This window comes from Belonocnema kinseyi, chromosome 3 (genome assembly GCF_010883055.1).
Source record: "Belonocnema kinseyi isolate 2016_QV_RU_SX_M_011 chromosome 3, B_treatae_v1, whole genome shotgun sequence".
Classification (NCBI taxonomy): Eukaryota; Metazoa; Arthropoda; class Insecta; order Hymenoptera; family Cynipidae; genus Belonocnema; species Belonocnema kinseyi.
This window is the reverse complement of record NC_046659.1, coordinates 141155252-141178145: the sequence shown is the minus strand read 5'-3', so window position 1 is coordinate 141178145 and position 22894 is coordinate 141155252. Positions and strand designations below refer to the sequence as shown.

The 22894-nt window shown below is 31.2% G+C and overlaps 1 protein-coding gene across 1 annotated transcript in view; it reads right to left on the bottom strand.

Moving 5' to 3' along the window:
* Positions 1-22894, bottom strand: part of LOC117170044 (proto-oncogene tyrosine-protein kinase ROS) — a 126035-nt gene that overhangs the window by 5220 nt on the left and 97921 nt on the right. Inside the window, exons 11-15 of the mRNA XM_033356562.1 lie at positions 20343-20984; positions 15326-17148; positions 9156-9379; positions 4154-4624; positions 84-447 (exon numbers count right to left, since the gene is read on the bottom strand). Coding sequence (XP_033212453.1) covers positions 84-447; positions 4154-4624; positions 9156-9379; positions 15326-17148; positions 20343-20984 — 3524 coding nt within the window. The remainder of the gene's footprint in view (positions 1-83; positions 448-4153; positions 4625-9155; positions 9380-15325; positions 17149-20342; positions 20985-22894) is intronic.

Below are 22894 nucleotides of genomic sequence, written 5' to 3'. Positions count from 1 at the left end.
AAAAAGTTTTTTATTATTGAGCAAGCTTTTTTTAAATATAGAACCTTGGTAGTTTTTATGAAAGAATGATTAGTGACACTGACCTCGCCTCGCCAAGTAATGGCCAGGGTTGACTTGATTCAATATCCTGTCTTCAGTCGTGTTTCTCAAAACGATGATCTGTTCAAGACAAGCCTTAAAACTTGGTCTATTATCTGCTGAACTCCAACAACTTAACATTAATTGATGCAGATTATTTGGACAATTAAGTGGTTTTGGCAATCTTCCACCAGCTCTCACATGATGCAAAACTTCAAGATTTGTCCTGGCTGGATAGGGCTGTTGTCCTAATGATGTTATTTCCCACATCAGGACACCAAATGCCCAGACATCGCTCTGAGATGTAAAAACTCCATCTACCAATGATTCTGGGGCCATCCAGCGAACTGGCAATAGTCCTTCGCCTTCCTACATTAATTAAAAAAATATAGTCAATATTGTCCCACTGTAGTGTTTTGTAATGTCAAACTGTCAAGTGTTGAGGTGAGAATAGTGAAAATTGTATTTTTCGTGGACAGTTAATTTGATATTTATAAAAGTAAGTGGTTTTCAGTCAAATAACTTCTTCGTACGTCTGGTTATAAAACTGCGTTGCATGCATTATATGCGTTAACGCAGAGGTGCATGCTTCCCCATTTGAAGTGTTGACAAGCGGTGTTTTGGTGAAAATAGTCATGTTTTTTTTTATACTGCTGTCTTCGAATGATTTAAGCAAGTGAGAGTAAGAGGTGATTCAGTATCTGGACCGATTATTCAAGAGAAAGCTCTTTTTTAAACGAGATTTTGAACAGCCCGGAAACTTTTTAAGTATGTGAGCAGAAAACACATTTATTTAAACGTGGAACAGCCAAATTTCTTTCTCATTTTCGTTAAATATTTTATTTATCTTGCCTCCTATTAGAAAAAACAAATTTCAAAATATTTGTTTCTACGCAGTAAAATCCACCGCAAACGGTCCCTGACTGAGAGTCTGTATTTTATGTTACAGTGAGAGCTCGCCAATTAAAAATCTCGCCTATTTAAAATCCCCCATACACGGTTATTTGGAATTGCGCAATTCCGTTACCACCTCTTACCACCGATCCTTGTACGCTCTCCTTCGCGTCAGTGGCTGACCAATTAAAAAGATACCTGATTAACGGGAAGCCATCTTTGGTTTGAATTGAGTACGTGTTTATTGATTTTAAAGCGATTCGCGTTTTTTGGCACATACGCAGTTGAAAAAGTTGCTTACAACGCGCGCACCAAAATAAGGCAGGGTCAGCCAATAAACGTCGCTTGACAAAAATAACCTGAAGTTCGCGGTAGGGATGAGACTCCCTCCAGTCTTCAAATTATTGAACGTCTACGTTTTAAGACCATTCAAATAGGCGAGTTTTCAATGTATTTCGTTAAGATTTTTTTTTTTTTAGTTCAAAATTGAATTATTTTGTTAAAAATTCATGTATTTTGCTAATGATTTGTCTTTTATGCTAGACAACTATTTTTTTTGGCTAAAAATACTATTTAATCATGTTCAAAAAATTCTATTTAATTTTTGGTTGATTATTTATTTATTTTTTAATTTAACCATTTGCTTGAAAATTAATCTGGTTATTCTTTTTTAGGATTGAACTATTTTATTCAAAATTGGACTTTTTTTAGTTATTAATTTCAAATTAGAATCTTTTTAGGTTGAAATATCGATTATGGCATGGTTCGTTGAGAATCCATATTTTTCAGTAAAAAAAACTATCCGGTTTAAAGTTGAACTAATTTCTTAAAAATCCTTTTTAATTAAATGAGGATTATTAATTTTAGTTGAAAAATAAACTTTTTGGTCGTAAGTGAAATTTTATGACGAAAATTTCTGTTTTCAGTTTGAAAAAAATATATTAATGATATTGTTTGGTAGAAAATTAATCTTTTTAGATAAAATTCATCTTTTTTAAAATAAAATTTCAGCCATTTGGTTAGGAAATTTAGTTTTCATTTAAAAATAAGTTCTTTTTTTATTTAAAAGATTAGTCTTAAAAATTAGTCACTTTCTTAAGTTCAACTGGTTAAGAGTTCGATTTTTTGTGGAAAATGGATTTTTTACTAGAAAATTTTCCGTTGAAAATTACCTTTCTTAACTGAAAATTTAATTACTCTATTTTTTGTTCATTCGTTTTTTTTTTGGTTTCATTCGTCTTGTTTTTGGTTTAATTTGAGTCTTTTAGATTTATAATTAAAATATTTTTTAGTTGAAACATCAATAATTACATTTTTCGTACAGATTTTTTTTTTGTATTGAACTCAACTGTTTTTGATTTAAAATTAAAATCTTCATCGGTTAAAATATCAATTATTCCATTTTTGACTGAAAATTTATCGTTTTTAGTGTAAAACTCAAGTATGACTTTTTTTCTGAGAATTTCTGCTTCTTGAATTAAAATTCAACTACTTGGTTGAAATTCGTACTATTTTGTTAAAAATGATTATTTTCATTAATGGAAATTAATGTCTAACTGAAAATTTGACTATTTCATTTTTAGTTGGAATTTGATCTTACTTATTTTAAAAATCGACCATTCGGCTGAAAATACAACTATTTTGTTATAAATTCAATTTTTTTTTAAAGTTCTTCACTTTTGTTTGAAAATTCAACTAATTTGTGATAAATGCAATTGTTTTTTTTTAAATTTAATTATTTTGTTTAATTTTCAGTTATTTGTTCAAAGTCATTTGGTCTTGTTAAAATATCAACTATTAATTTTTTTGGCTGAAAATTTATATATTTTTATTTAAAAATTCGACTGTTCGCCCTAAAATGTTTTTTTTTTAGTCAAAACTTCAGCAATTTTGTTAAAAATTTGACTTTTTTGTTGAAGATGCTTCCCTTTTGCTTGAACATTCAACTATTTTTTGGTTGTCAATACAATTTTTTGGTTAATAAATAATTTAAACACATTTTTTTTAATCCTTTGTTTTGTTAATTTAATGATTTTCTTCCAAATTCATCTACTTAGGTTGAAAATTTAACTATTTATTTAATAAGTCAACTATTTTTAAAAAATTCAATTACTTTGTTCAAAAGTAATTTTGTTCTTGGGTAAAATATGTTCTATTCCTTTTTTGATCAATTTTTTTTTCTTTTTTCTTCAAACAGAAAACTAGATATTTGTTTTAAAAATTATTTTTTTTAGTTGAACCTTCAACATTCTGGGCAAGAAAATCAATTATTTTTTTATGAAAATTTTGTTGAAATCTCAACAATATTCAACAATATTGTAGAAAATTCTTCTATTTTGTTGAAAATTCATAGCTCTTTTTCGGTATAAAAATATTAACCTTTGTTAAAAATCTATCCGTTTGGTTGAGGATTCAAATTTTTCTAAATCATTCGACTTCATAGCTTGAAAGTTCACTTATTTTTCTATATTTTTTTATTGATATTCGTGTTTTTGAGTAGAAACTTAATCTCGTATGTTGAAAATTCAACTATTTTGTTGGAAGTTTAATTCTTTCTTGAGGCTTCTTCAACTGCCTTCGAGAAAATTCGTCAAAGTATAAACTCGTAATATTACACTAATACTAAATTATTTAAAGAAATAAGCTACTTCTTAGATTCAATTTAATTTTTGTTTCAAAGTGAAAATGTCTTAAATATTTATCTGTATTATTATTGATAGTATTTTTTCATTTCAAATAGAACCGCGCTTTTCGGCACATGCGCAGTTAAAAAAGTCGCTTACAGCGCCCTCATCGATATAAGGCCGCGGCAGCCAATGAACGTCGCTTGACAAGAATAACCTGAAGGTCGCGGTAGAGGTGGTGACCCCTTCCACCTTGAAATTATGGAAGGTGCACGATTCAAGGCCTTGTAAGTGGACGGAAGTTCACGGTATTTCGACTTGAAATCTTAGGAATTTAAAGTGTCTCATTTTGAATTAAATATAAAACCTACTTTAATTTGATTTAAAATAATTTATTTTCCTATTATTCCCCTATTTTCGTAAATTATCACCCTATTTTTCCTGTTTCGAGGGAATTCTTTGTACTGTGAAGTTAATAGCCCAAAATCGGTAACGTACTTTATGGACGGCCCCTAAATATTTATTATCAATCAATATTAATTTTGAATGAAACCTACCTTGCGATAGTAGTCATTTTTATAAATATCTCGAGCGAGACCAAAATCGCCAATCTTCACGACCCGGTGTTCACGATTTTTGGCTGAGACCAAACAATTTCTGCAAGCCAAATCGCGATGGACAAAGTGAAGTTCTTCCAGGTAACGACATCCTCTTGCTACATCTTCAATCATTGATAGCAGATCCTGAAGATGAAGGGCGTTAGGATCTGAGGGTTGCAAAGCTCGACTTGCTCTTAAATAACTTAGCAAGTCTCCAGCTTCCATTAATTCCAGAACCAACAAGGGTGGGTCCGTATCTAGACAAACACCTAAAAGTCGAAGGACATGCTTATGTCGGAAGTGACTCATTAGTCTCGCTTCTTGAATAAATTCAGTCTTTTCTTGAGCTGACGCTCCCTTTCGGAGAGTCTTGATCGCTACAGGTGTGATTCCTGGTCCACTGAGGTCTTTCGCATTTCCTTGAAACACCTAGAAGAGGTACAAAATCGTTTACTGCAGAATTCGGAACCTGTTCTCAATGAGGGGAAAATAAGGTAGGAGTGAGGGAAATTGGGTAAAGTAGGGTAAGTGAGATGTAGTGATGGGCAATCAGGGATAGGCAAGTGGGGAGAAGTAGGGGAAATGAGAAGAGGATAACCCTGCTGGATGTAAAAACATAGAGATCCTGTCTTTTTTCATAATTTGGAATTCTTGTGATAGAAGGAGATAGAGAAAATGTATTTTTCTATCCCTCTGTCAATCTAAATTTACGTTTACCTTTTTTCGTTACCCCTTTTTCTATCTTATCCTTTGTGTCAATATTTTTCTATTTCTTTTTTAAACTAAATTTCATCTATGTTTATCAATCTCCTCTTCTCTATCTCATCCTCTTCTTTATTTCATCTTATACTATATCAAGGTCTATCTTTTCTATATATTTTTCAGTCTCAATTCACGTCTATCTTTTTCCATCCCCATTTTTTACTTCATCCTATCATGCATCTTCATGTCAATATTTTTCTACCTCTGTTAATCTGAATTCTCGTCTATCCCTTTTAATCTCCTCTTCTGCATTTCATTCTATACTACATTTATCTACGTCTATATTTTTCTATCTCTTTTGAAATCTAAATTTACGTCACGATGCCTTTTTGGTACGTGGTCATTAACCAATTAATTTTTGGAATAAATTCCCTAACTTTTCGATCAATTCCCTCATTTTAAGGGATAGAAAATAATGAGAGTACTAAATTGTGGAAGTTAGAAAAAGGTATAGACAAAGATCAAAATTCATATTAAAGAGACAGAATAGGTAAAGAAAAAGATAAGGATCTATGGTTGTTGAAGATAGAGAAAGTTGGAGAAACAGATAGAAAATAATTAAGTTTGAGGATTGGAAAAGATAGCGTTTCAGTTATATAAAGCGACCCATCGAAAGATAAAAAGAGAGATATAATAGTTCTATCTGTTCCTATTCTCCAATTTCTATCTTTCAATCTTTCCACTTCAAGCCGGGTGAAACCTTCAAGTTGACGTGGATAGATAAAGGATAGGGTGAGATAGAGAAGAGAGGATTGAAAATGAAATGCGTAAATTTAGATAGACTAAGTGATAGAAAAAGATAGAAGTTGCTAGATGTAATATAGGATGGGATAGAGAAGAGGAGGTTAGAAAATATAGACGGAAATTTAGATTAACAGAGAGATACAAAAATTTTGACGAGTATAAATAAAGAAGAAGATCAAATAAGAGGAGGTGGGAAAAGATTGATTGAAATTTAGATTAACAGAGAGATGGAAAAAAATTCACGTGAACAGATAAAGGACAGGATGAGATAGGGAAGAAGGTATTGAAAAAGAAATATCTAAATTAAGACTGACAAGCAGATAAAACCAGTTACATTTTCTCTATCTCTTTCTATCATAAGGATTCAAAATTATTCAAAAAGATAAAATCTCCATCTTTTTACTTCCAGCAGGGTATCCGAGAGATAGAAAAATATTGAAGTAGATATATAAAGGAGAGGGTAATATAGAGAAAAGGGAATTGACAAAGATAGACGGAAATTTATACTGAAAAATAGAAAGAAAAAGACAATGTTGATTGATGTAGGGCACGATGAGGTAGAGAGGAGGATATTGCAAAAGTAAAGTTAGTTTGACAAAGAAATAGAAAATATTGACATGAATAGACAAAGGATAGGATGAAATAGAGGAGAGTGCATTGAAAAAGACACATGGAAATGTAGATTGACAGTGAGATAAAAAAGTTAGTCGTGGAAAGGTAAAGAATAGGAATAGATAGAAAAGACGGTTTGCAAAAAAAAGACGTGAATTTAGGTTGACAAAGAGATACAATGCGATAAATTTTCTCTATCTCTTTCTGTCATAAAGGTTCAAAATTATTTAAAAAGATAGGATCTGTATCTTAAGTAAGGTGTCAAAATTAATTTTGAGGATCCTCGGTTACGAAAAACAGATGAAAAGATAAGAAAGATCACGAAGGATAAGGAAAGAGATTGAAAAAGATTGAAATTCGTAATAAATAGATCGATCGAGAGAGGTAGAATAGTTCTATCTTTTCGTATCCCCCAAATTGGATAATTTTCAATCTTTTTCTTCCAACAGGGAAGTAGGGTAGGTAAGGAAAAATGACGGAAAAGGGAACGGGGAAAAATAAGATTAGCTGAACTAGTGCAAGTGAGGGGAATGAGCAAAGTGGAAGTAGGGGAAATGAGGAGAGGTGAGAGTATGGGAAGTAAGGGGAGTGAAGGAAAATTAAGAAAATGAAGAGAAATAAGGGGATAGGAACTAGGAGGAATAAGGGAATAGTGGGTCAATTAGCAGAAGTGATGGGAAAGTAGGTGAAATTAAAAAGAAAGGTCTGGAAGTGATGTTCAATGAGGGGAGGGCACGTGAGGGAAAATGGGAGGAACAGAAGTAGGAGTTGTAGAAGAAATGAGCGGAGGAGAACTAGAGGAAATAATGGAAATTGAAGGGAAGAAGTAAAAGTTAGGGGAAATAAGGGTAAGTGGGGGAACGATTAGGAATGAGGATGAGTTGGCGAAGGAAGTGACGCCTGGCGAAGGGAAGCAAGGGAAGGGGAGTGACAGCTAGGGCAGTAAGGGAAGAGGAAAGTAGAGGATGAATAAGTTAGAAAAAGAGGATGGAAGAAGGGTGCAGTGAGGGGTGGGAAATTATGGAAGGTTAAGTTTCGAACAACTTAATTAGCATATCTTAATAATAGGCTACTAAACCCTTTTTGTATAGACATGTGGCGCCTAATTTAACTAATTTTTGCCCCTTTTTTTAAAGTTGCGATTAGCTTTTCAAAAATGATAAGAAACTCGCCGCCATTGTTGAAGAAACAATGATTAGTTTTGCGCAACAACGATCTAGAGAAGAATGACATAGCAAATTGTTGACGTTATGCGAAAAAAAAAAATTGAAAAAAATCTATTAAATTATTGAAAATTTTAATATATAATCAGAAAATTTTGAAGAAGACTTGACATTTTTAAAATTAGGTGTGTTTTTTTACCTGAAAATAGCATTTTTAAACAAAAATCTTAATCAAGATTCTCAACTTTAAACAATTTTAGGTTATGCAAATGTCTTATATTCGAAATAAGTATTTTTATTAAAAAATTATTAGATTTCAAAGATTAATTTTTTTTCAATAATTTACGTTTTTCGGTGTGTAAGCGTCTTTTTTACCCCGAAATTGACATTTTTTACATAAAAATCATTAGATTTGAAAGCTTCATTATTTTTCAATAATTTTAGGTTACGTAATTGTGTTTTTATGTGTAAATTATTGGTGTTTTAAAATGAAAAAATTATATTTTAAATATCTCAAAGAAGATTCACAATTTTTTAACAATTCTATATTACTTTGGAGCCTTAAGCTGGAAATAGGCATTTCTAATAAAAAATCATTAGATTTACAATTTTGTAACAGTTTAAGGTAATGTTAACGCCTTTTACCTGAAATCGATTTATGAAACTAAAATCATTGAAATTAAAAAAAAATACAATATTTTGTTTTGTTCAATCAATAAATTCACAATATTTTGACAATATTAACTTATGGTTATGATAGAATTTTATACCGCAAACCTATACTTTTGATGTAATATCATTGTATATCAAAGAAGAATTTTTTAAAAACAATTTGAGGTTATGCTCGCATTTAAAAAAAAATCATTTAGAATCTTAAACAAATTCTTGTTATGTTAAATATTAGTTTTTTTTTAAACGAAAATCGTGCATTTTGAATAAAAATCGTTTAAATTCAAAAATCAAATTTACAATTTCGAAGAACATTAGGTTATCTTAGTGTTTTTCATCGCAAATTCGTATTTACATAAAAAATGCAACGATTTGACTCAGTTCCTCAGAGGAGCAGGGCGAGAGCTTCCAATTGGAATATATATATTCCAATTGGAAGCGAGTCAGGCGACCCTCACTGTTTACGTTTCGATCACCCCGAAACCAGTCCAAGGTTATTTGAAGGTAACCCCCGTCACTGGACTAAAAGCGAGAGTTTGGTGTATTTTTCTAGTTTGTATTTTCTAGCACTTTAAATAATAAATCGTATAAAAAACAAAGAATTTGTAAGACTAAATATTTATTATATATTATAACTTTAAAAATTGCGTGAGACATAAAAAATAATCGTGCATGTGGCGCCCTTGTTTTTTTTTTGGTTTATTAAATTGGTTGTTACTTATAAAACTCGTTTATTTAATAATTTTGTTTTATTTCTTCCTCACATTACTCCCTTCCTCATTAAGTGAGTCCCGCCTACCCCGAAAGAGAAATGACTTAATGGTGTAATGATAATAATAACCCTGCTATTTCTAAAAGACAAAAATTTCCCTTTATTTTAGAAACTCATCGTTTTTCGAAGAACAGAAACCCTATTTTTCCTATAATTGAACTAATGGACCAATGTTATCCCTTTGTTAAAAAATCATTTTCTTTAAAGGACGATTTAAAAAAAATAATAAATTACGAACCTCTCCAAAAGCTCCACTTCCCAAAAATTTGGCTAAAGTAATTTGGTCTCTTCTTATTTTAGGCAGCATCGCATCATCAGGATCACTTTCAACAGCAGGGGCATACAATGCATTTGCCTGTACGAAATTCCCTCGAGGAATTTCTCTTAGGGTAGCCAATTCCAGATCGGAGACAACTGGAGGCATAACAGCCTTCTTATCATCCTTACGCTGTCTGTAGCTTCCTGAAAAGGTGAAATATTTTTAAGCACCTTGCAGACTTTACAGTCATTGCCCTATTTCCCTTTTTCCCATTTTAAAAGAATGCCTATTTTTAGGTTTTCGCAATCCCGGGCAGAAACCTCATTCCGTCCACGGGACGACATTAAAACAGAACCAAAAATAACATCTTTTGAGGTTTTTTCAACAAAAAAGTTCTATTTGTGTTCGTCCTGTGGACGGAATCAAAACAATCAATCCTTAGTTTCAATATCTAATAAATACAGGGACCAGTAATAAACACATTGATTTATTCAAACCAACATCTTTACTTGTTACTGATCCTGGTCAACACCATTACATCTTTAAGAAGAAACCCTTATAGTTTCAACCGTGTGTCAGCCCGAGCGTCGCACTTTTTTTAAAGAAGGGAAGTCATGAGAAATGAGGGGCGGGGAAGCATGGGAAAGAAGGGAGGATGAGGGATGAGTTAGTGGAAATAAGGAAAGGGTAAGTAGGGAGAATTAGTAGAAAATTAGGTAGGATAATTAGGAAGGAGGAGTAGGGAAAGTGAGGGGAAATAAGTCGTGGAGAAGTAGAGGAAAAGAGGAGAGAGTAAGCAGAGAAAAATGAGATGGAGTGAGTGAATATGATCGGGAAGTAGAAGAAATGAAGGAGTAGGAGAGGAAGTGGGGTTTGATTAAGTAAAGGGAAACAATAGGAGGGAAAGTAAGACAGGGTAAGTAGGGAGAGTTAGGCGAAAATTAACGAGGAGAATTAGACAGAAATTAGGGGCGCAGGAGAAGTAGGGCAAGTGAGGTGAAATAAGTGGCGGAGAAGTAGAGGAAATGAGGGGAGGGCAAGTAGAGAAAAATGAGGTGGAGTGAGAGAACATGATCAGGAAGTAAGGGAAATAAAGAAGTAGAAGGAGGGAAAATGAGACTTGAGGAAGTGAAGAGAAACAATGTGAGGGAAAGTAAGTGAAGGGTAAGTAGGGAGAGTTAGGGGAACATTAGGAAAAATTAGGGGAGGAAGAGTAGGGGAAGTAAGTGGCGGAGAAGTAGAGGAAATGAGGGGAGGGCAAGTAGAGAAAAATGAGGTAGATTGAGAGAACATAATCGGGAAGTAGAGGAAATGAAAAAGTAGAAGTAGGGTAAATTAGGACTGAGAAAGTTAAGGGAAACGATGGGAGGAAAAGTAAGAGAAAGGTATGTAGAGAAAATTAGGGGGAAATTAGCGGAAAATTAGGGAGGAGAATTAAGAGAAAATAAGGTTGCAGGAATAAGGGAAGTGAGGGGCGGGAAATTGAGGCGAAAAAACTGGTGAAGATGTAGAGGAAATGAGGGGAGGATTAGCAGAGCAAAATGAGGTGGAGTGAGAGAACATGGTCGGGAAGTAGAGGAAATGAAGAAGTAGAATTAGGGGAAACGAGGGTTGAGTAAGTGAAGGAAAACGATTTGAGGGAAAGTAAGAGAAGGGCAGTAGGGTGAACTAGGGAAAAATTAGGCAGGAGAATTAGGCGAAAATTAGGGGAGACGGTGTAGGGGAATTGAGGGTTGGGAAAGTGAGGGGAAAAGGGGTTGAAAAGTAGAGGAAATGAGGGGAGGGTAAGCAGAGAAAAATGAGGTGCAGAGAGAAAACATGATCGGGAAGTAGGGGAAATGAAGGAGCAGAAGGAGGAAAAATAAAGATTAAGGAAGTGAAGGGAAAAGATAAGAGGGAAAGTGAGGAAATTGAGGGATGGGAAATTTAGCGGGCAATGATTGTAGCAGAAGTATGGGTAATGAGGGGAGGCGAAAAAGAAAAAAATGACAGAAATTTTGGTTCTGAGGTTCGATTCCCAGTGGAGCGAAGTGAGCAGATCTTTTTTCCGAAAAATGAATTTAAAAAATTTTAAGAAATTTATTTTTAAATCCAAAAAAAAAATCCAAATTTGTCATTACATAATAATATTGTGAAGAAATATCTATCCTAATATTAAAAAAATTTAAAACGTTAAAATTTCAATTTGAACTTTACTACATTTTTTTCATAACTGTATCAGAAAATAAGAGTTGGAAAACATCCTTTTACCAAAATGTGAATTTGATTTTTAAAGAATTTTTTTTATAAAATAAAACCATGTTCAAAAATGTTGGTTATCTAATTCTGTACTGCCACCCTTCAAATCTGGTTATCAAGGACTGTCATTTTTTTTAAATCGAAAACGCAATTATTTGGTTTGAAATTAAACTTTGTACTTTGAAAAAAATAGTTAAAAATTGAACTATTTCATGGGAAATTCATATTTTTCTGTTGAAAGTTACTTTTCTTAACTAAAAATTTAATTACTCTATTTTTTATTCAATGTGGATCGTTTTTATCTTTTTTTAGCTTGATTGAATCATGGTTGAAAATGCATAGATTCTGTTGCAATTGTACGAGTTTTATTATTTAAAGATTCATCGCTCTGGTTGAAAGTTCGACTGTTTTATAGAAAATTCTTCATTTTCGTTAAAAATGCATCTGTTTGGTTAAAAAATAATCTTTTTTATTGAAGGGTTAACTATTTGGTTGAAAATTCACTCTTTTTGGTTGAATTCGACTGTTTTCGATTTAAAATTAAAATCTTTTTTGTTCAAAACATCAACTATTACATTTTTCGACAAGAATTATTTTCCTTTTTGTATTACACTGAAATGTTTTTTATTTAAAATCAAAATATTTATGGGTTGAAATATCATTTATTCCATTTTTGACTGAAATTTGATCATTTTTAGTTGACGAATCCACTATTACTTTTTTGATGGAGAATTGTTATTTTTTGGTTAAAAATTTAACTACTTGGTTGAAAGTTGAACTATTTTGTTCAAAATTATTATTTTTTAAAATAAAAATCTAGGCATTTATATGAAAATTTATTAATTCCGTTTCTAGTTGATATAAAATTTTTCTACTTAAAAAATGTACCACTTGGTTGAAAATACATATATTTTGTTAAAAATTTAGCTATTTTAAAATTGTTCCCTTTTGTTTGAAAATTAAAATATTTGGTGATAAATGCAACTGTTTCGTTGATAATTTTCTTTTTAAAAATTCAACTGTTTTGTTGAAAATTTTATTATTTTGTTGATTATTCAATTAATTTGTTGGAAGTTATTTGTTTTTGTTAAAGTATCAACTATTCATTTTTTGGCTGAAAATTAATATTTTTTAAATTAAAAATTCAACCTATGTAGTTTGAAAATTTAACTACTTGGTTGAAAATTTTTATTTTTATTGAAATTCATTTACTTTGTTAAAAAGTAATTTGTTTTTGTTTAAAATAGGGTCTATTCCTATTTTGGTTAAATTTGGTTATTCCTTTATTAGGAAATGTAACGACATATTTGTTTCAAAAATTATCTTTTTTAGTTGAACCATCAACTATTTGGGTAAAAATGCATCTATTTTGTTAAAAAGTGTTCTTTTTTGGCGGAAAATTCAATTGTTTTGTTAAAAATTAGCCCTTTTGGATAGACAATTCATCTTCTTTGATAGAAAATTTCTTGGTTAAAAATTCAACTCTCTTCTAAAAAATGTATCTATTTGGCTTGAAGGTTCATAAATTGTTCTTCATTGAAAGTTCAACTATTTGTTTGCAAATGCAATTGTTTTGTTTGAAATTTTTAGTTTGTTTTGAAAATTGAATTATTTAGCAGAAGTCATATTTCGTTTGAAAATTCTTATTATTTTATTTTGAAAATTTATCATTTCGCGTTTAAATTGTTCTAAATCATTCGATTTTTTAGCTTTAAGATTGATCTCTTTCGAAATGAAATTAATCTGTTTCGGCTTAAAACTTAACCCTTTGATAAAAAATTCAATTATTCTGTTGAAAATTCAATTAATTTGTTAAAAAATGATTTGTTTTTGGTTAAAATATCGTCTATTCCTTTTTGATAAAAATTTTGCATTCATAATTTGAAAAGGTAACTAACTAGATATTTGTTTTAAAAATGATATTTTTTAGTTGAATCTTCAACTATTCGTTTATAAATTTATCTTTTTAGGTTAAAAATTCAACTATTTGGTTGGAAATTAAAATTGTTTGGTTGATCATTAATTTATTGTTGTTGAAAGTTCAACTGTTTAGTTGAAAATGGAACTATTTCGGTAAAAATGCAACTATTTTTATAAAAAGTCATCTTCTTTGTCCGAAAATTCGTCCTTTTGAATGGAAAATTCTTCATTTTGGATTGAAAATTCGTCTTTATGACACGTTTGAAAATTCAACTCTCCTATAAAAAAAGTTGCCTTTTTTCTTGAAGATTCAGTTAGATTTTTAATAATGTAACTATTTTTAGTTGAAGTTCAATCTTTTTGTTTGAAAATTAAAACTAATTTGTTGAAGAAATTGTTCTTCTTGGATTGAAAGTTTAACTATTTGTTTGTAAATGCAGCCGTTTAGTCTAAAATTTTTATTTCATTTCGAAAATCGAATTTTTTGTAGAAAAATCATATTTTGGTTGAAAAGTATTATTATTTTATTTAAAAAATGTATTATTTCGCGATTAAATTGTTATAATGCAGTAGACCATTTAGCTTTAGAATTCACCTCTTTCGATATAAAATTAATCTGTTTCGGTTTAAAGTTGAACTATTTGGTTAAAAATTCAATTATTCTTTTGAAAATTCAATTACTTTGTCAAAGAGTAATTTATTTTTGATAAAAATATCGTATATTCCTCTTTTGATTAAAATTTTTTATATATAATTTGAAAATGAAACTAAGTAGATGTTGGTTTTAAAAATTTTGTTTTGTTGAAAATTCGCCCTTTTAGATTCAAAATTCGTCATTTTGGATTCGAATTTTTTTATAGAAAAGTTCTTGGTTGAAAATTCAATTTTCTTCCAAAAAAGTGGCCTTTCTTCTTAAAGATTCAGTAAGTTTTTAAATAATGTAACTGTTTCTGGTTGGAGTTCACTCTAATTGTTTGAAAATTCAACCATTTTGTTAAATAAATTGTTCTTCTTTGATTGAAAGTTCAACTATGTGGTTGTGAATGCAACTGTTTAGTCGACAATTTTTATTTTATTTTGAACATTGAATTATTTCGTAGAATAATCATATTTAATTTGGAAATTATTATTTTATTTCGAAAATTTATCATTTCGCGTTTAAATTGTTCTAAATCATTATACTTTTAAGCTTTAAAATTTATCTCTTTCGATATTAAATTAATCTGGTTTCGTTTAAAATGCAGCTATTTGGTGAAAAATCCAATTATTCTTTTGAAAATTCAATTACTTTGTTAAAATGTCATTTTTTGGTTGAAATATCGCCTATTCCTTTTTTGATTACAATTTTTTATTCATTATTTAAAATTGAAACTAGATATTTGTTCTAAAAATGATTTTTTTAATTAACCCCTCAACTATTTGGTTGTAAGTTTATTTTTTATTTTGAAAATTTGACTATTAGTTTAAAAATCAAATTTTTTGTGAAAACTCGACCCTTTGGCTTAAAAATTCAACTATTTGGTTGAAAATTAAAATGTTTCGTTGATAGTTAATTTGTTGTTGTTGAAAATTTAAGTGTTTATTTGAAAATGGAACTATTTCGGTGAAAATTCAACTATTTTGTTAAAAAGTAATTTTTTTTGGCCGCAAATTCAATTGTTTTGTTAAAAATTCGGCCTTTTGGTTAGACATCATCTTAGTTGATAGAAAATTTTTTTGGTTAAAAATTCAAATCACTTCTAGAAAATTCTTCTAAAAAATCATTAGACTTTTTAGCTTAAAAATTCATCCCTTTCGGTATAAAATTGATCTTTTTTGGTTCAAAATTCAACTTTATTTAGTTGAAAGTTCTGTGTATTTTATTCCCATATTTTCGCTAAAAATTACCCTATTTTCTCTTTATTTAGAGGATTTTGTGCTGTGAAGTTCGATCATGGAATATTTTTTAGGGGACAATAGATGGTATATGTAATAAAAAAATAAAAACTTACTGCAAAGCATGTAGCAGAAGCAGAATATCATGATGCTCACGACAAGAGCAAAACTCAAAACCAAAACTAATCCAATCGGTGGTTGTGTGGCCAACATCCCTCCAATTGTATCCGTCAAATCAATTATCGCACTTAATTTGCTCCAGGTACCAAATCCATAAGAATTTTTAGCCTTCACTCGAAAGTGGTATTTCTCATCCATGTCTCCAGTAATTATCCAATAATTATCAGATCCATTATAATAAACCTTCCATTCGTTAGTCCTGTTATGATTTTTTCCCTCCACTTTCTTTCCTTCGAGAATGTACAATGCAATTGGAGATCCATGAGCTTTAGCTGGTTCCCAATTGATTTGGTAAACCGCTTTTCGAAGTCTTGTCACACTCGGTATTCCTGGTGCACTTGGAACATCACCAAGTGTTTGAAAAGTAAATCGAGCATCATTAGGCCAAAGGAAGTCGTCATCATAATCAGGATACCTAATCCTCAGTCGAAATTGGTACAAAGTTTTGGGTTGCAAGCCTTTGACATGATACTCCAGCTTGTCTTCCACAAACTTGGGATTACCAACAACCTGCCATTTTTCCAAACCCATGGTTGTAAATTCCAGAGAATAGTTGATGGTCAGATTTATAGTTGGAGTCCAAGATACAGTAAGAGTGTTCACGAAATAGACGCAAGTTAGGTTGTTCGGTTCAGGATACATTGTGAGAACTTGATCAGAACTCTCACTATAGCTCTCATTAAAATGAGGAGGATAGGCTCGAACATGAACTCTGTAGTCCTGACCAGGTAACAATGGATGCAACATTGCGTAATATGTTCCTCCCTTCAGTCTTTCTGTATTGATGATCTTCTCATCTTTTGGTCTCACACCATTCACGGGTGTCACAGCTGTCCAGTGAATTTCGTACTGAACTTCTGCTGCATTCAGTTTTTCCGGAGGTATCCAAAAAACACCAGCTGTGGTTGGTGTCAATGGTTTAACAGTCACGTTTCGTGGCTCGGTTGGAGTACCTGTTCCTGTTCTCAAAATGACACCAGAACTAAATTCTAGACTCAAAGATTCTGCATCACTATAAAAATTGCTCAGAGCCAATTTAAATTTGTATTCTGTGAAAGGTTTGAGGTCTGGTACTTCAAGTTCTGATTGGTAGGTCTCTAACTTTATCCGGTCGTCGCTTCCGCATTTGTTGGGATCATCTTCTAAGCACTGAGAAACGTAAACTGTGTATAGAGTTGAGGGTAAATTGTAGCTTTCACAACCTTCATTAGGAATCGGAAGAGGCATTTTGACTGTGAGACTATTTGTTGTTTTGGAAACTTCCTGAACGTTGTAAACCGTTTGGTAGGGTGTTAAGCAATCAGTGTCAGGATATGGCTGAAGAGATTTTCCGATAGCTCTGATGCTTCTTGCATTCACGAGATGAAATTCCTTTATCTCATTTTTCTCAAAGTACATTTTATTCACGAAATAAATTTTGTCGTCATCTGTATTTGACCAATAGACGTTCATTTTATCGGCAGTTAGGGAGGTTGGCGGCAAACCTTTGTGGAAACTGGAGTCAGAGCTTACAATCAGATTGCAAGCACAACCATCAATATCTGCATAGTTTAGGTGTCCTTCTAATGAGACCCAGAAGATTCCAGGACTTTGTGAACCTGTGTTGTCAATTGTCAGAACAGGCTTAATTTGTGGTCGATATGGGCAAGAACAATCTTCCATGTGATTGAAAAAGGGTTTTACATTCCTTCCGAATAAATCCGAATTCATGATGACTCCTTGATCATGTTTGCTGTGTAGCTCAATCCAGCACAAGGTTCTGAAATATAATTTTTTAGCACCAATTTTAAATAAAACTGGGGTGTCTAGCGCTTCAGGAAATCCGGAAATTTGTCTGGAATTTTGTTCACCTTGAAAAATGCTGGATAATGAAGGAAGTTTTCGTTGAGAATTAATTTTCTTCAATCAAATTATTACTATTTCATTTATGATTATGAATTGGTAATTTAAGCTGAAAATTGATCTTTTATAATTAAAAAATGTATGTATTTTGTTGAAATTTGTCTTTTGGGTGAAAAATAAAAAAAAAACCTTCTTGATTGAAAATTCATCAATCTTGTTTAAAAATCCAACTGCATGGTTGAAAATTAATATGTTATGGTTCAGGATTCATCTATCTTATAGAAAAGAATTTTTTTTGTTGATTTTAACTTTTTTGTTTCACAAATAAAAAACTTTTTTTTGAAATATTATCTAGGCATTACATATTTCTTTGAGAATTATTTTTTGTTGTTTTTAGAAAATCCACAATTTAATTTAAAGTTTAGCTACGTTGTGACAAAAAGCATTTTTTGGTCTGCAGCTTCCTGATTTTCGGAGAAAATTCAACTGTTTAGTCGTAAATTATAACTTTTGATTCAAAATTCAAATGTTTCGTAGAAAAGTAAAAATATTTGGTTAAAAATTGGACTATTTATTTGAAAATATAACTGCTTAATTGAAAATTCGTTTTTTTTTGTGAAAAATGATTTTTAATTTGAAAAGACTATTCCATTTTTGGTTCAAAATTTATCGTTTATTTGTTGAAAATCCAATTATTAGGTAGAAAATTCTTGTATTTTGTTTCTAGAAAGTTGAACTACATTGTTAAAAATTAATTTATCTTTTCGGTTGATTATTTAAATATTTTGTGGGAAATTCGGTTCATTTTTGGTTGAAGATTAATATTGTTTCAACTCAAAATTGAGCTATTTCATTTTTTTATGAAAATTTATCCTTTATAAGTTGAAAATTTAATTATTTTGTTTGAAATTCATGTATTTTGTTAAAAATGTATCTTCTAGTATAAAATTAATCTTATTGTTTGATAATTCAGCCATTTGTTAAAAGATTCAACTATTATTTTGAGGGTTTAATTATTTTGATGAAAATTCAACTGTTTTGTTAAAAAGTAGTCTTTTTTTGTAAAAAATTAACTGCTTGCAAGAAAGTTGAACTACATTGTTAAAAATCCATTCATATTTTCGGTTGAAAATTTAACTATTTTGTAAAAAATTGGCTTCATTTTTGGTTATAAATTAATTTACAATAACGCAAAATATATGTATTTCATTTTTTGATGAATATTTATCCTTTATAAGTTGATAATTTAATTATTTCGTTAAAAGCTCATGTATTCTTTTTTAAATTTGTCATTTGGTAGAAAATTAATCTTCTTGGTTGACAATTCAGCTATTTATTAAAAAATTGAACTATTTTAAATTATTGTGCTGAAAATTCAATTATTGTGTTAAAAAGTAATCTTTTTTTGGCAAAAAATGGGCTAATTGCTAGAAAGTTTAACTGCATTGTTAAAAATTATTTCATATTTTCGCTGGAAAATTGAACTATTTTGTTAATAATTCCTGTTTTTTTGTTAAGAAATAATTTTCATAATTGAAAATGTAACTATTCAATTTTTGGTTGAAAATTAATTTTTTTTTATCTTAACTGTTTTTTATTTTCAATTAAATTCTTTTGGGTTGCAAATTCAACAATATAGTGGTAAATTATAATATTAAAAAAAAAAAATTAAATTGAGCTTGATTAGTTGAAGATTCAACTATTTCGTTGAAAATTTATACTTCTTGATTGAAAATTTATCTTCTGGTTGAAAATTCTTCTTTTCCCGTTTAAAAGTCAACGATTTTTCTTTTTTTTGTTCAATTTAACTTCTTGACAATTCATTTTTTGTAGAAAATTAGTTTTTTGAAATTAAAAATTTAACTATTCCATTTTTTGTGATCAAATGATTTTTATTATGCGCAAATTCAAATATTTGGTTGAATATTCGTTTTTTAGTAGAAAATTAACATTTTGTGGAAAATTGGTTTTATTTTTGGTTGAAAATAAAAAAAACTTTAACTAATAATTTAGCTGTTAGGTTGAAAATTGAACGGTTTCTTTTTCAAATTCCTATTTTTTTTTATAAAAAGTAACTTTCTTCACTGAAAATATTACTATTTAATTTGTGGTTGAAAATTCAGCTTTATTCGTTGTACTGAACTATTTTTTATTTCCGATTAAAATCTTGTTTGGTTTTATTATTAAATATAATACTATGTTTCGTTGAGGATACATTTAATTTAAATTCACCTTTTTGTAAAAATTTTGTCTTTTTGGCTCGAAAATTCAACAATTTGGTGAAAAATTAAACCATTTGTTTAAAAATTAATTTCTTTGTTTAAAACTCATATTTTTGGTTGAAAATTAAACTTTGTAGATTAAGGATTAAAATATTTTTGGTAAAATTTCATCTTTTTTAGTTCAATCTAAATGGCTGAAAATTTGTTTATTTTTTATAAAATTAGTTATTCAAGCTGAAATTTTAACGATTTAATTTTTCGTTCAAAATTGATCTTTTTTAATGGAAAATTGATCTATTCCGTTGAAAATTTATATTTCTTGATTAAAAATTAATCTATTCCGTTGAAAATTTATATTTCTTGATTAAAAATTAATCTTTTTGTTGAAAATTCTTCTTTTCCGATTTAAAAGTCAACTATTTTCTAAAACGTTCCATTTTTTATCTTTAAAACTTAACTATTGTGTTGAAACTTCATCTATTTCGGTATCAAATTAATTTTTGTTGTAGAAAATTCATCTTTTCGTTAGAGGATTCAACTCTTTTGTAAAAAATTTTTTTTTTTGCTGTTGAAATAAACTGGTTGATGATTCGTTTTTGTGGAAAATTAATTTTTTAAATTAACAGGTTAATTATTCCATTTTTTGTTTGAAACTTCATCTATCTTGGCTGAAAATGAACTTTTTTGTTCAAATATCAATTTTTTTGTCGAAAATTCCACCATCTTGTAAAAGACTCGTCTTTTTGGATTGAAAATACAACTATTAATGTTTTCGATAAGAATGGTCATTACCGTATTCCGATTCGGGAAATTTGCCAGGAATTTGCGAAAGAAATTTGGCTAGACACCTTGTAAAATAATAAATAAAGTCCGTAAATAAAATATTTACCCTCTTAAAGGAGAAATATCCAAATTGATGATTCGGTTGCTTCTAGTCACTATATTCTTATATTTAAGAATGCCAGCATCCAAAGCTGTCAAGTCAAGCTTCATGATGTAGCTGCCACCAGATTCCTTATAAGAAGACTCAGTCCAAAACAAACTTCTCGAAACCCAGTCGACACAAATGCTATAAGCTGGATTGTTTAAAGGGAGAATTCTTGACGCATTTTCTCCATTCAGGAAGGATGTTACCAACTCCTGCATATCGTTTATCCAAAATATTTTCATGTCTGATGCCAAGTAAGCCAACTCACGGACTGAATGGCGATTGATGGTGTAATTGATCTGTTGATCCAAATCAGAAATTCGTACCATATCCATAGTCGTGATCAATAACTGAGGCAGTGGATTTTCCTCTTGAGTGGAAATGCTAATTGTGTCTGTATAAGGTCCTGCCCCAACTTCTGTGTAAGCTTGGACTTGAAAATAGTAGGTCATGTTTGGCAAAAGATCAGGCAGGATATGTTCTAGCTTAGTGGATGGAATATTAATCGAATCGCAAAGACGGATCTCTGCCTCGTTTGATATGTACCAACATTGAACTGTGTATCCTTGAATTAATCCATTTGGAAATTGAGGCAAAGCCCATCTGAAAATGTAACAATTTTTTTGATGACCCAGCTGGAAGTGGAAAGATTGAAACAGATAGAAATTAGGGGATAGGAAAAGATAGAATTATTTTCTTTCAGTTGGTCACTCTGTGTCCCTAAAACGCGGAGGAGACATACAAGGTTTGTCCGGAAAGTAATAGGACTGATTTTCTTCCGCCGCGACTGTACTTCGGAGCGTGCGCGCACCGACTGGATTTGGTAGAGGGCGTTCCTAGCTAACGAACGAGCGGCTGGTCAGTTGTCTCCGAGCACTTGGAGAGTCAGGACGGGCATTTTCACGCGACGTGTTTCTGTGAGTGGTGCAAGCCGAAAATGCAGCGTTCGTTAGAGCAGAGGTACTCGATTAAATTCTGTGTGAAACTCGGTAAATCTGCGACAGAGACGTTTGATATGATCAAGCAGGCTTACCCGGATGTTGCTTTAGCAAGAAGTGGTGTGTTTCGGTGGCACCAGGCCTTTTTGGAGGGCCGGGAAGAGGTCGCCAATGAAGACCGTGCTGGAAGACCTTCGACTTCGACAAACACCGTCAATGTGACTCGTGTGCGCAAAGTTTTGAACTCAGACCGTCGACTGAGTATTCGTTTAATTGCTCAGATGTTAAGTTTATCAAAATCTGTGGTTCATGACATCGCAGCCGACTAGAAGTTGCACCACGACAACGCACCGGCTCACACCGCCTTTCTTGTGAACAGCTACCTGACCAAGGCCGGCATCCCAACGCTTCCGCAGCCGCTCTACAGCACAGATGTGGCCTCCCAGACTTTTTTTTTGTTTCCTCGCCTGAAAAGGCCGATGAAAGGCAAGCATTTTGAGACGACAGAGGGGATCCAAGCAGCATGCACCGCGGCTCTCAAGGCTATTCCGGAGAATGGCTTCCGTGACGCCTTCAATGCTTGGAAATCGCGCTGGCAGCGCTCCATCGACGCAGAAGGAGCCTATTTTGAAAGTTTTTAAAGAATTGTAACGAGTGGCTCAATAAATTTGTTTAAATCGACTCAGTCCTATTACTTTCCGGACAAACCCTGTATCTGTCTATTACAAATTTCAATCTTTTTCATTCTCTTTTTTTAGCTTTCATAACCAAGGACCCTTAACTTGTTTTTTACTGCATTCTATCTTTTCAATATAAATTTGAATTTTTTTCTATATCGTTTTCTATCATGCGCGATTGAGAACGGTTATCATTCTCTACCGCTAAAAATTTGGGAATCCATAGAAGAGTTAGGGATGTTTATTTCCATATCTTAGTCGACAACTGTGTCGAACTTGACTAAGGGTTTCACTTATTGGCAAAGAATTTCACTTAATGGTTACTTTTATCGTCAACCATCTAGTGGCAAAACCTTTAGGTTGACGTAGATAGATAAAGGATAGGATGAGATAGAGAAGAGATAATTGAAAAAGATAGACGTTGATAGATGTTGCATAGGATACTGTAGATGAGGTAGATGAGGTAGATTGAAAAAGATAAACGAAAAACTTAGATTAACGAAGAGATATAAAAATATCGACGTGGATAGATAAATGATAGGATGAGATAGAGAATAGGGTTTTAAAAAGATAAATGCGAAATTAGATTGTCAGAGAGATTTGAAAATATGGACGTTGATAGACGGTGGATAGGTTGAGAAAAAGAGCAGGTTATCGAAAAAGATGAACGTGAATTAGGATTGTCAAAGAGATGGAAAAATACAGACGTTGATAGATGTAGAATATGATGAGATAGAGAGGAGGTTACGACAGGTATATGGGAAGTTAGATTAACAAAGATATAGAAAAAATAGACGTTCATAAATATGGGATTGCATGAGATAGTGAAGAGCAGTTTGAAAAAGATACATGGGGATTTAGACAGACCCAGAGATAGAAAAATGTTGACGTAAATAGA